The sequence below is a fragment of the Orcinus orca genome, chromosome 1 (genome assembly GCF_937001465.1).
Source record: "Orcinus orca chromosome 1, mOrcOrc1.1, whole genome shotgun sequence".
Lineage (NCBI taxonomy): Eukaryota > Metazoa > Chordata > Mammalia > Artiodactyla > Delphinidae > Orcinus > Orcinus orca.
Window position 1 is genome coordinate 49,372,092 of NC_064559.1, and position 12,082 is coordinate 49,384,173.

At 48.8% G+C, this 12,082-nt stretch overlaps 1 protein-coding gene across 2 annotated transcripts in view; it reads left to right on the forward strand.

Moving 5' to 3' along the window:
- The first annotated feature begins 1,225 nt into the window (after positions 1 to 1,225).
- Positions 1,226 to 12,082, forward strand: part of ZNF648 (zinc finger protein 648) — a 41,259-nt gene continuing 30,402 nt past the window's right edge. The window contains exons 1-2 of one of the 2 annotated variants that reach the window (XM_049713267.1): positions 1,226 to 1,480; positions 4,642 to 7,348. In XM_049713267.1, the coding sequence (XP_049569224.1) occupies positions 4,702 to 6,372 (1,671 nt within the window). In that variant the 5' untranslated portion in view covers positions 1,226 to 1,480; positions 4,642 to 4,701 and the 3' untranslated portion in view covers positions 6,373 to 7,348. The remainder of the gene's footprint in view (positions 1,481 to 4,641; positions 7,349 to 12,082) is intronic. The other variant, XM_004269829.3, reaches the window with a different exon arrangement.

Sequence of the window (12,082 nt, forward strand, 5' to 3'; positions counted from 1 at the left end):
AAACAAGAACATCCATAATAACAAGGTGGGCAGCTAACTTTTCTGGGCACTTACTATGCTCCAGACACTGCTAAGCTCTTCACATGCACGATTTTATTTAACCTTCCCAAGACCCCCACGATGGGGATACTGCCATGATTCCCATTTCATAGATAAGAAGCTAAGGCACAGAGAGGTTAAATAACTTGTCCAAGGTCATACAAGTCATGAGTTAAGATTTAAACCCAGTCCCAGAACCCTACTGTCAACCAGTATAGTTTTGGCCACCTAGGGACATCACAGGTACCATACTCCCATCCCCTATTTTAATGTCCTGAGCATTCACCCTAATAAAAGCACCTTATACTCGAGTGGATGCCAATTCTAGACATACTGAGGCTTGATCCCGGGCCAATTTTCTCTTCAACATGAAACTGCATGGGAAGCAATGCTGAAAGAAGACAGAAGTAGAGTCACAGATGCAGAAAACAAACTTATGGTCACCAGGGGTTGAGGGCGGTAGGGGTAAACTTGGGAGATTGGGATTGACATATCACACTACTATAAATAAAACAGCTAACAAAGAAGGACCAGGGAACAGCACAGGGAACTCTACTCAATACTCTGTAATGGCCTATATGGGAAAAGAATCTAAAAAAGAGTGGATGTATGTATATGTATACGATTCTGTGCAGCAGAAACCAACACAACATTGTAAATCAACTATGCTCCAATAAAAATTCTTTCACAATTTTCTCTTCACAATGAACCTGCATGGGAAGCAAGGCTGAAAGATGGAGAGAGAAGCTTGGTTTGTATATGAGTCAGGAGAGAAAATTATCTCCCTGTACTCCACCCGCAGCTAAATAGTCATGGGCATCCTTGAGCCGATGATGACTGCAAAAGATCCTGGGAACAACCCTGCTCAAACCACAGTGCTGCAAAAGGTGGGTACTAGCATGGGGAGGTAGGGGTACAGGCCTAATACCCTGTCCTGCTTCCCAGGAAGGGAAAGCATGCTTCCCCCAGGAAGCTCACAATGTGACCAGAGGCTTACGGACATATTGGGGCAGGATGGAAGGACTGAGTGCCTGGTCTGCTGGAAGAAGGGATGACAGTGAGCAGAAGGGAGAGGGCCACCTGCAGGAGGGCTGAGTAACCTTCCTGAGGGCGGGAGGAAGGGAGGGAGGGAGGGAGGCTGGCCTTGGCAGGAGGGGAGGCGGGCGCAGAGGAAGCAGCAAGATCAGTCCAGGCAGTGAGACAGGGCAGCCCCAGTAGACTTCCCAGGCTGCCCTCTGGGAAGCAGGCAGGAAGGTTGAGTGTATTACGTTGGCCCCGCCTCCTGAAGCTCTCTCCACAGCTGCTGGACTGGACACAAAAGCGTGAGGGACAGAGACACCATCTCTGCTGATTTGTACCCAACTCTAGTTCCAGTAGCTGAGAAGCTACATATGACAGAGAAGCTGGGGGGGCGGGGCACGTGGCTGTCTGCATTTCCCAGGTAAGTGACTATTTGTGTCGGAGCCAGAAGTGACGAGCAAGGCCTGAAGGTGGTGGGCAGGGGAGAAGGCAGGAGGCGGCTGCCCTGGGGTGGACGGGGTACCATCTATGGAAGGAAAGAGGAGCAGGGGCTGGGAGCTGGAACAAGGCCTGTGGCCAGGCTTCTGCAAAGCATCCACGTCCACGGGTGAGGTAGGTGAGCCGGGGCCGCCCCTGGCCGGCAAGCACGGAGGAAGGTCCAGGAAAGGGCTGTGCTCTGCCCGCACCAGGGTGTCAGCGTTCCTCTTCCAGACTGGGAATATTTGTGTCGACCTGGCCAGAAAACCCCAGCCTGAGCCCTTGCCTTCCTCTCGGTCTTCTTGGTGGTCAAGACAGCACCTTTGGCAGCTATAGGAGGAAGACAGCGGGACATATTCACTGGGAATGTGGCCGCAGACAGAGGGATTTCCCATCTGGAAAGGCAATCCCCGTCAGCTGTGAGCTAGCAGAGGGCTGTGTGCCGCCCTGAGGAGGCTCCCCTGTGGCCCAGAGGAAAGGGATGAGACACATGTTGTGTAGAAGGCGGGGTGGGGAGTGGGTGAGATGAATGGTCTGTGAACAGCTCTCTGTGAGCATGCATGGCGTGTTGTCCCAGAGAAAGAAAGACGCCTTGGAACCTGCTTCAATCAAATCCAGCGTCCCCAGTAAGTCATAGTAAGCTGGTTAGTGCTGTGTCCCCTCTACACACACACACACACACACACACACAGCCACTCTCTAAGAACCACTATGCTGAAAATATGTCAAACTTGGTTTCCTGCCAAGAGGTATGCCAGCTACACTCTGACGTGTTATGGGGATAGAGCAGAAGGGTCAGAGGGAGAGAGTGATCCCTGGGCTTCGGGTACAAAGGGACATGAGATGCTGAACTCCAGTCGTTACTGCACTGTGTCCTCCATTTATCTGTGGCTACTGTATCCACAGAGAGAGTGAGGAGTCCTCCCCATCGCTGCCCCTCCCCTCCCTCCAGCCCACACACAGAGCAACTGGGCTTGTTGTGATCAGGCAGGAGCTGGGGGAAGGGCAGTCTGGTGAGACAGGGGCTAATAGAACAGGACATGACCTTACTGTGTGAACCTTGACCACCAAACTGCAAAGATCATCGACCTAGACACCTCCCGGGAGTCCCGCTGCGGTGCAGAGGAGCTGGCAGCACGGGTGACAATGGCCCAGTCACTGAGTGCCAGCCATGTGTGCAGGAGCGTCCCCCACACTGTACAGTAGGGGCAGTATGTCCATCCTGCAGACGGAGAGAACCTGGCTCAGAGATGTTTGTCGACACACAGGCATACGGTTTTGACTATTTGGTCAACATCTGTCGAATGAATGACTCCGTCTTGCTGAGGGAGGATGGCAAGCCTCCCGCCCTGAAGCGGCACGTTGGAGCCACACCAAGAGCCTATCCCTCTGAGAGGCGGTGGAAGGTGGGCGGAGGGGAGCAGCGGCTTTTGGAAAGCAAACCCTCAGTGACTCATACGCCGAACCACCTCAGTCAAAGGCCTGGCCTCTCTCTCCTGTGCAGGGCAATCTGGGTCAACAGGGTCAGGGAGGAGCCCAGCCGTGAGGCCCCGTAGCCAAGGTGTCTTGGCCCAGAAAACACAAGGGGCTTTGATGCCTCAGAAAGCAGCGGCTCTCCCCATCCCAGGATGCTGCGGCTGCTCTTGGGCAGGGCCCAGCCCCGGGGCAGGGCCTCAGTGTGGAGGCCACATGGGGGAGCTAGGGCAGCCCCTTGAAGTCAGAAACCCCACGGCTGCTGTCTAGGAGCTGTGTGACCCTGGGCAGGTGAGTAATCTCTTGAAACCTCAGTTTTCTGGTCTGTAAAATGGAGAGGATACTAGCACTTATCTTAAAGGTTGCTGGGAGGATTAAAGGAAGTCATGCTTGTGAAATGCTCAGCACATTGCCGGGCTCATAACATTTGTCCAGAAAATGGAACTGCTAGTAATACTGCTCTCTGGGATTCTCAGAAGGTTCCCTCCAGAGCAAAGCAAACTCAGCCCCCGGGTCAGAAATTGCTCCTCCCCCACCTACACCCCATCCTGCCCCACTCCCCACCCCCCCACCCCCGGCCTCCACAGAGACCCTCAGTAGCCTGTCTCTCACTCCAGCAACTCCTGTAAAACTCACACAAACAATCCTTATTAACCAACCCCAGCAGGCTTTCTTTGTATCTTCAAGCTAAAATAAAATCAATCAGAAAATGCAACTCAAAGCCTCCCTTGTCTCATGCCTTGCTGTCAAAACCCTAAGTCCATACTTTTCAAGTTGGGATATGTACACCCGTGGGAGCCTATGGGGGTATGCCAGGAATACATGAGGCCATGGGATAAATACAGCACACCTGGGGAAAAGTTAAACGTTTAAACTGAAGGTAACTTAAAACACTATTTTTATGTTAAAACAGACATGACATAGAATCTACATTCTCATGAACAATTAAGATGAAGCAATACTTCAGAGACAGTTCAAGCTGTTGGTGGGCATCCCTTTCTCCCTGGGTGCATGTGTCTACCCCGCCCAGCAGCAGGGGGGTCCTCACTGCAAAGGCCTGAGAAGCTCCCCTTAAGCAGTGAGAGGCAGCTGGGTTTCTTCTTGGGAACACGCTGGTGTCTTCCTGACTCACCCCCATTCTCCCAGGAGCTGGTCCTTATCTTTGGAAGGGGTGGCCCACGCAGTCCAGTGCCTGGGAGGCAGTCCCAGCAGACATGGCAAGAGCCGGCCTGGTTTCCAGCTTCCCGACCAGGACGGCAGTTTAAGAGGTCCGAGGAGGACCAGACCTTGCTTCCTGCCCTCTCTCTTCCCCAGGCTCACAGAGCACCCACCTGGCTAGCAGTTAGTGTTTGAGCCCCTGGCAAGGGCAGGGCAGGGCACAGCTGGCACTCAACAAATGCCCCACGCTTGCCATCCTGACAACATTGTCTCCTGGGGCTTCGGGCAAGTGGGACCTCCAAAGGATTAAGGGTGACTGTGGAGTTCTCAGCAGGGCCCAGCTCCTCCTTCGCCTGTGAGGGGCAGCAATGTGGCTGGAACGGCTACCAGCTGGACACAGATCTGTAGTGAGAACTCAGTCCCCGTGGCCGTGAAGGTGATTAAGTCCATTCTTTGTGATTTTCCTTTTTGCAGGTATCTTGAGCCAAGTCAAAGGTCTGTGTCGGAGAAGCAGGGACAGAAGGGCCTGCACATATGGCACAGGTGGACCCCCAGGATGGACAGGGTGAGGCATCTCCTCTCTGCAGCTATGACCCCCGGATGCTACGCATGAACTTGGAGAGTGAGGATGAGGACCATGGACAGGCAGGAGACAAAGAGGGCACTGGTGACACTGGTCAGTGGGCCCATTCAAGGCTCAGCTCCCAAGGGACTCAGGACAAAACTGACTTGCCACGGCAGCATCCGTTCCACAAAAAGGAAGAGAAATTCTCTGACTCCTTTAGTGCAGGAGTCGTGGGGAAGAAACCCATGGCAATGCCTAGGAAGAAGGCCAGCTGGGAAAGAGACGAGTCAAAGATCACCCTGACTCAGGACTCCCCCAGAGCAAGCACAACTCCCAGTGGCCTCCCCAGCAGCTTCTCACACAAGGGGTTCGGTCAGGTGCAACCTCCTAGGGACCCATTACCTGCTGGCAATGATGGAGACTGGAGGGCAAACCTGGACACTGCTCTAGGTATCCCATCCAACTTCCCTGGTTCTGGAAGATATTTCTGTGCACAGAAAGGGGTAGACAAGTCCCCAGACAGCTCCTCTCCAGCTTGTGTCCCCAAGGCGGCGGGCAGTTGGGACCCGTCCACGCAGGAGACACATATACCAGCCCAGGGGTCGGCCACCCCAGCCAACCTGGCAGCGGAGGCGCTGGCCAAAGTGCGGAAGGGCTTTAAGGACCAGAACCCGGCGGGCGCCGGGGAGGGCGGGCAGAGGGAGGCGTGTCCCCACAAGCGCCGGTGGGGCGGGCAGGCCTTCCAGAAGCCGCCTGGCGCCAAGCCCTACGCGTGCGAGCTGTGCGGGAAGGTGTACTCCCACCGGGGCACTCTCCAGCAGCACCAGCGCGTGCACTCGGGCGAACGACCCTACCGGTGCCCCTTTTGCGACAAAGCCTACACGTGGTCCTCGGACCACCGCAAGCACATCCGCACACACACGGGCGAGAAACCCTACCCTTGCCCGGACTGCGGCAAGGCCTTCGTGCGCTCCTCCGACCTGCGCAAACACCAGCGCAACATGCACAGCACCGACAAGCCCTTCCCGTGTGCCGAGTGCGGCCTGACCTTCAACAAGCCGCTGTCGCTGCTGCGCCACCAGCGCACGCACCTGGGCGAGAAGCCCTTCCGCTGCCCCACCTGCGACCGGGAGTTCGCCGTGGCCAGTCGGATGATGGAGCACCAACGCGTGCACTCGGGTGAGCGGCCCTTCCCCTGCCCCACCTGCGGCAAGTGCTTCACCAAATCCTCCAACCTGATCGAGCACCAGACGCTGCACACGGGCCAGAGGCCCTTCAAGTGCGCTGACTGCGGCGTGGCCTTCGCGCAGCCCTCGCGCCTCACGCGCCACCAGCGCATCCACACGGGCGAGAGGCCCTTTCCTTGCGCGCAGTGTGGCCAGGCCTTTGCGCGCTCCTCCACCCTGAAGCGGCACCAACAGATCCACTCCGGGAAGAAGGGCTTCCTCTGCGCCGAGTGCGGCAGGGCTTTCCGTATTGCCTCGGAGCTGGCCCAGCACATTCGAGTGCACAACGGGAAGAGGCCCTACCAGTGTGAGGACTGCGGCCAGGCCTTCACCCGCTCCAACCACCTCCAAAGACACCGAGCCAAGCACCGCAGCTGCAAGAAGGAGCCCATCCCCTCCTCCTCGGACGAGTGAGGGCTCCATCAGCTGACTCTCAGGGAAGGTGAAGACATGGCCGACCTCGGATGCAGTGACGAAAAAAACTAGCCCATTCTGCCCTCAAAGCCATGTGCAAATACCGAGAAGGTCCGGGCTGGTCCTGTCTAGAGAAAGGTACTTTTCTGTTTTTATGTAAATAAAGGAATCCCCAGATGTGGTCTCTATGGAGGAATCTTCCAAAGCAGCAAATTATACCTGGGGGTAACTCAAACCCATCCGAATGGCTCAGCATTTCACTTTCCTAACGAAATGACTTTACCCTGGGGAATGTCTGAGTCATGGCTTTGAATTAGAGACGGCCTTTATCTTAAAGAGAGGGGCGTTTATGTCCTATATTTGGGACCTAGTTATCCTAGAAATCCAGAACAGCCTTAGCCTCTGAAAAAGAAGAAGCCCGCTTCTCTTCACAGTGGAGCTTACTAACTGGAACTAATCAGAGTCTCAGCCGCAAAATTCACAGGTGCCTCCTCTCTGGCTACCTCTTCTCCTGTTTCCACCCTGGGAGCTTCAATCACATGCTATATTTACAGAGGAATCTGCCCATTTACAGAGACATATACAAAATTTCTCCCTATGGGCTTGACCATGGTTCGGGAAGCCTTTTAGATTCATTTAAACTTGCCAGGATCAAGAGCTCCAATGTGAAGTAAATAAAATAAAGGACCCCTTGCCCAAGTGCAATCAGCTTGTTTCACCGTCATTAAAAACAGGTTTGCAAACCTACGTGACTCGCAGTTATTCTCGAACAAGGTTAACCGAAATTTGCATTACTAACAGCCATCCTTAGAGATGTACTGCTACATACATTGATTTTGTATAGTTTAAAAGTCAGTAGTTCTTAGCTCTGGACCTCAAGCGGGAGGAATCCGTGACTTCACAGAGTTCCGTTGACGCACGCAGGTAAACGACACTTCTCATCTTACCAAAGTTAAAGAAGGCACTCCACAAAAAGGTATTGCACTCTCCTTCTGAGGATATCTTTGCTATATTCCTAAAATCGCCACCCAAATCTGCCAAATCTGAATTTCACTTGAATTTCAGCTGATTTGGACCCAGGGAGTGACTGCTAAATGGTGTTCTTACGCTTGACACGTGGAGTCCAGGGAGAACTGCTATATGCGTCATGCCTTGTTTGACAGAGGTAACCTTAGAGCTCTGACAGCATGCCTGCAGGTTTTGTGTGTTGACTCAGATAGATCTGCGTGTCCAAACGACAGAGTTAGCCAGTTCTGGGTCTGGCTGGAGAGCCAGTTGTTGGGTTCCTAATCCATCCATCTCCATATTCACCAGTGATGTGACCTTGAATTCAGCTTCTGCATCTGAATTGGCAAAATAGGAATGATAATAACGGGGTAGTAAGGGTGAGCATCAGTCTCCCAGGAGAAGAGCTTTGAATTCAAAAGCATTAGATTGGTAGCAAAGTCATAAGAATCAGCCATAACCCTGTGACTATGAAGATAGCAAAGGATAGTATACTTTTTTCTGGGTAGTCAATGAAATATTTGAAAACTGAAGTTACTCTTCCGTTTCTTTGTGTTCCGTTTTTCTTAAGGTGGTTGTTAGTAGAGCTTTTCCTAATTAAAATTTTGGGTTTGGCCTGTAATTTCTTAAGGTGGTTGTTCCCCAAACCAGTTCATAGAATGGCTGTATAGAAATCACCTGGGATGTTTGTTAACCATACAAACTTGCTGAATCCTAGCCTTGAATATTGATACAGGTCTGTAGTGCATCTTGCAATCTAATTTTATTTTATTTTATTATTATTTATTTTATTTATTTATTTTTGGCTGCGTTGGGTCTGTTGCTGCACGCGGGCTTTCTCTAGTTGCTGTGAGCGGGGACTACTCTTCATTGTGGTGTGCGGGCTTCTCATTGCAGTGGCTTCTCTTGTTGTAGAGCACTGGCTCCAGGAACTCAGGCTTTAGGAGTTGTGGCTCGCAGGCTCTGGAGCTCAGTAGTTGTGGTGCATGGGCTTAGTTGCTCCACGGCATGTGAGATCTTCCCAGACCAGAGCTCGAACCCATGTCCCCTGCATTGGCAGGAGGATTCTTAACCACTGTGCCACCAGGGAAGCCCCCTTGCAATCTGATTTGTAAAGCTTCCCATGTGTTCTGGTGCACAGCTAAGTTGGGACCACTAGTATAATTAATATATTGGTGATGCTTAAATTTTATTATTTAATAAACAAATAATAGAGGAATAAGAAATGGGCAATATGGATGAGATCACAATAGAACTAGACTTAAAATAGGCACAAACTACTGGAACATCTCCTGAGTTGGATATGGTAGACTCAAACTGGCAAGCAAGTTTTGAAGTGTCCCATAAGTTCATTTCTGCAGATGAGATGCAGCATCTAGGTATGGCTTCCAGGTGGTTATACTTTTGGAATGAGAGTGTGAGTTAATAGGCCAACTAGTTTAGCTTGTGCTGGGTACATTTGGAGCTGTGTACTGTGTTTCTGGAAATATAAGGGTGTATAATGTACTGAATATTATATAATATGCCGAAGAGAACTTCATTAATCCTTCAGTGCTTATTACATAAAGAAGTCACTTTTTTTTTTTAAAGGAAAATTGTCCCAAACAGTCTTTTCTCACTACATCAGCTGCAAGCGTCATGCTGAGTAGGTATTGCGGGGTGGGCGGGGGCGGGGGGGGGGGGGGAGCAATCCTGTTGCCATAGTCACAGGGCCATTCCATTGCTGCACGTAGAAGGCAGCAACACATGGAGTGGCCAGCAGAGAAATCAACCAGCTGCAGGCTGGCTTGACACACATTCTGCCCAATAGTCTGTCCTTCCAAATTAGAGGCAGTTGAATCCTCTATTTGAAGAAGAATCAATGCTGGAATACTGGTTATTCTGGCTCAGATTGTTGCCTGCAAGCGATGCTGAGCTACTTTTCTGGTTTTCTATACACCCACTGTACCTCAAATCTTACTTCCCTAGTATGTAATTTAAAATCAGAGCAGGGCCCTCATTGTGATAGAAGAAATTTAACATTTCTCTCTGGACTAGTGCTGTTTCCACTGTTTAGTTTGCCAGAGTTAATTTGGATATGCCCAGTAAAACTGTTCATTTGTAAGTTTTCACTTAATAAAAATTCTCCTAATGTATTCACCAGAGTCTACAGTCACCATGATCCACATCCTTTGGATAAGAGTTGGCACTTACAGTGCCAGGAACTGTTTTAAGTGTTTCTCATGTATTAACTGTTTCATTTTTAAAGTAAGCCTTTCTATTCTATTCTGTTTTTAAGATGAAGAAATCAAGACACATTCTATTTTTTTCTATGTATTTTTTAACATCTTTATTGGCGTATAATTGCTTTACAATGGTGTGTTAGTTTCTGCTGTATAACAAAGTGAATCAGCTATATATATACATATATCCCTATATCCCCTCCCTCTTGAGCCTCCCTCCCACCCTCCCTATCCCACCCCTCTAGGTGGTCACAAAGCACCGAGCTGATCTCCCTGTGCTATGTGGGTGCTTCCCACTAGCTATCTGTTTTACATTTGGTAGTGTGTATATGTCAATGCTACTCTCTCACTTCGTCCCAGCTTACCCTTCCCCTGCACTGTGACCTCAGGTCCATTCTCTATGTCTGCATCTTTATTCCTGTCCTGCCCCTAGGTTCATTAGAACCATTATTTTTTAGATTCCACATATGTGTTAGCATACGGTATATGTTTTTCTCTTTCTGACTTACTTCATTCTGTATGACAGACTCTAGGTCCATCCACCTCACTACAAATAACTCAGTTTCCTTTCTTTTTATGGCTGAGTAATATTCCATTGTATATATGTGCCACATCTTCTTTATCCATTCATCTGTCGATGGACATTTAGGTTGCTTACATTTCCTGGCTATTGTAAATAGTGCTGCAATGAACATTGCAGTACAAGAGACATTCTATTTTTAAGATGCAGAAATCAAGAGACAAAAAAGTTATATTGCCCAAGATATCGTAACTAGAAAGTAGCATAATAATGATTTGACATCCTGGCTCCAGAGACTGTGTTCTTAACCACAGAGCTAACTGCTTCTGTTTGGTACAGAGAATACCCTGAAATTCTTGATAACATGCGTTTTCAAAGTGGATGGTCATAAATTCAAGGGAAGATAAAGTTTGAAACACAGCACAGCAGAAACCACGGTGTGACTCTAGGAAGGAGACCTGTGAATTACTTAAGAATGGGTGTGGGAGACCCTGGGATGGCAGCTGTTAATCATTAATTCCTTTGAAAAGCTGTCAGTAACCTGGTCAGAGGGAAGGAATTGAATCTAAAGGAACGATGGTTCCCTGAAGACCTACCATTACTTAATCTCACTGAGGAAAGAAACATTCTGTGCCTATGCTGGACACAGAAAAATACAGCAGCAATGAATCTTGGCACTCAGCATTTACACAACATTTTATAAACCAAATGCACACACTGAGCAGCTATAGTACCCCCAATATGAACACAATAGATCACCCAGGAGTTCCAAGTAGGCCTTAAAAAATCTTACTTGGAAGGAAATTTTGTGTAAAGCATCAATTTAATTGCTAAAATACTCAAGCAGATGTCATTGCTAGGCTCAGAACTAGACTATGAACTACAGACTCAATTACCCATGAAAATATTGCCAGAGATAGAATGACTCAATGTTTCATCAAAAGAGAAAAAGGCATCTTTTTAAAGTTGAGAGGGAAGCTCATTTTTTATATCAATTGCCCTCTTTCCATTCTGTATAAAATCATGCCAGTATAATTAAAATTTTTCCACTATGGCTGGATAATATTTTAAAATCTTCCTTTTCCTTGTTTTCTCCTCAGTCAAATTGGCTCAGAGTTTCACTGACTCATCTCAGGAGTGTCAGGCTGTTAGTAGATTGGCTCAATGAGTGAATGGAGTGTCTATAAAACATAACCTATGATTGAGATTTAAAGAAAAACAGGAGGGAAGCAAGGATTCTGTCTGATAGTTCAGATGAAATCAAGGACAGGTGGGGATAATACATTAAATGAGAAGATGCCTGAGATTTCAAAGGTGTAGTCAATTAGGCTTGATGACGGGATAATAACTTCTATTTAGTGAACAATTTTTAGGGGTCAGAGACTACATTCATTATCCCAATTAATCCGGTCTGTTATGGGAGACCCTTGAGAAATATTCCCATGTGGGGTCTGCAACAATTTTCCTTTCCAGGAAAGCAGGTGAGATTAATAGATCTTAGCTTTGCCTATTATTGTTAAGCAAGGGTCACTAAATCACTAGAGTCTGTGTACCCCTTCCAAGAAATAGGTTGCAAACCTGCAACAAGGAGAACATGCAGCAAATCCCCTGCCTTTTGGTTTAGAAATCATGCTTGCTTACATTTTTATTTTCCATCATTGTGGTGGTTTAAAAAATATATCCACATAAGTGTCCATCAACAGGTAAATGGGTAAAGAAGATGTGGTATATGTATGCAGTGGAATATTATTTCAGCGATGACAATGAAGGAAATCCTACTGTTTGTAACAACATGGGTAGAAATGTTGAGAACATTATGCTAAGTGAGATAAGTCAGACAGAGAGAGCCAAACACTGTATGATATCCTTATATGTGGAAACTAAAAAAGTTGAGCTCGTAGAAACAGAGTAGAATGGTGATGACAAGGGACTCGGGGGTGGGAGAATTGGGGAGATGTCGGTC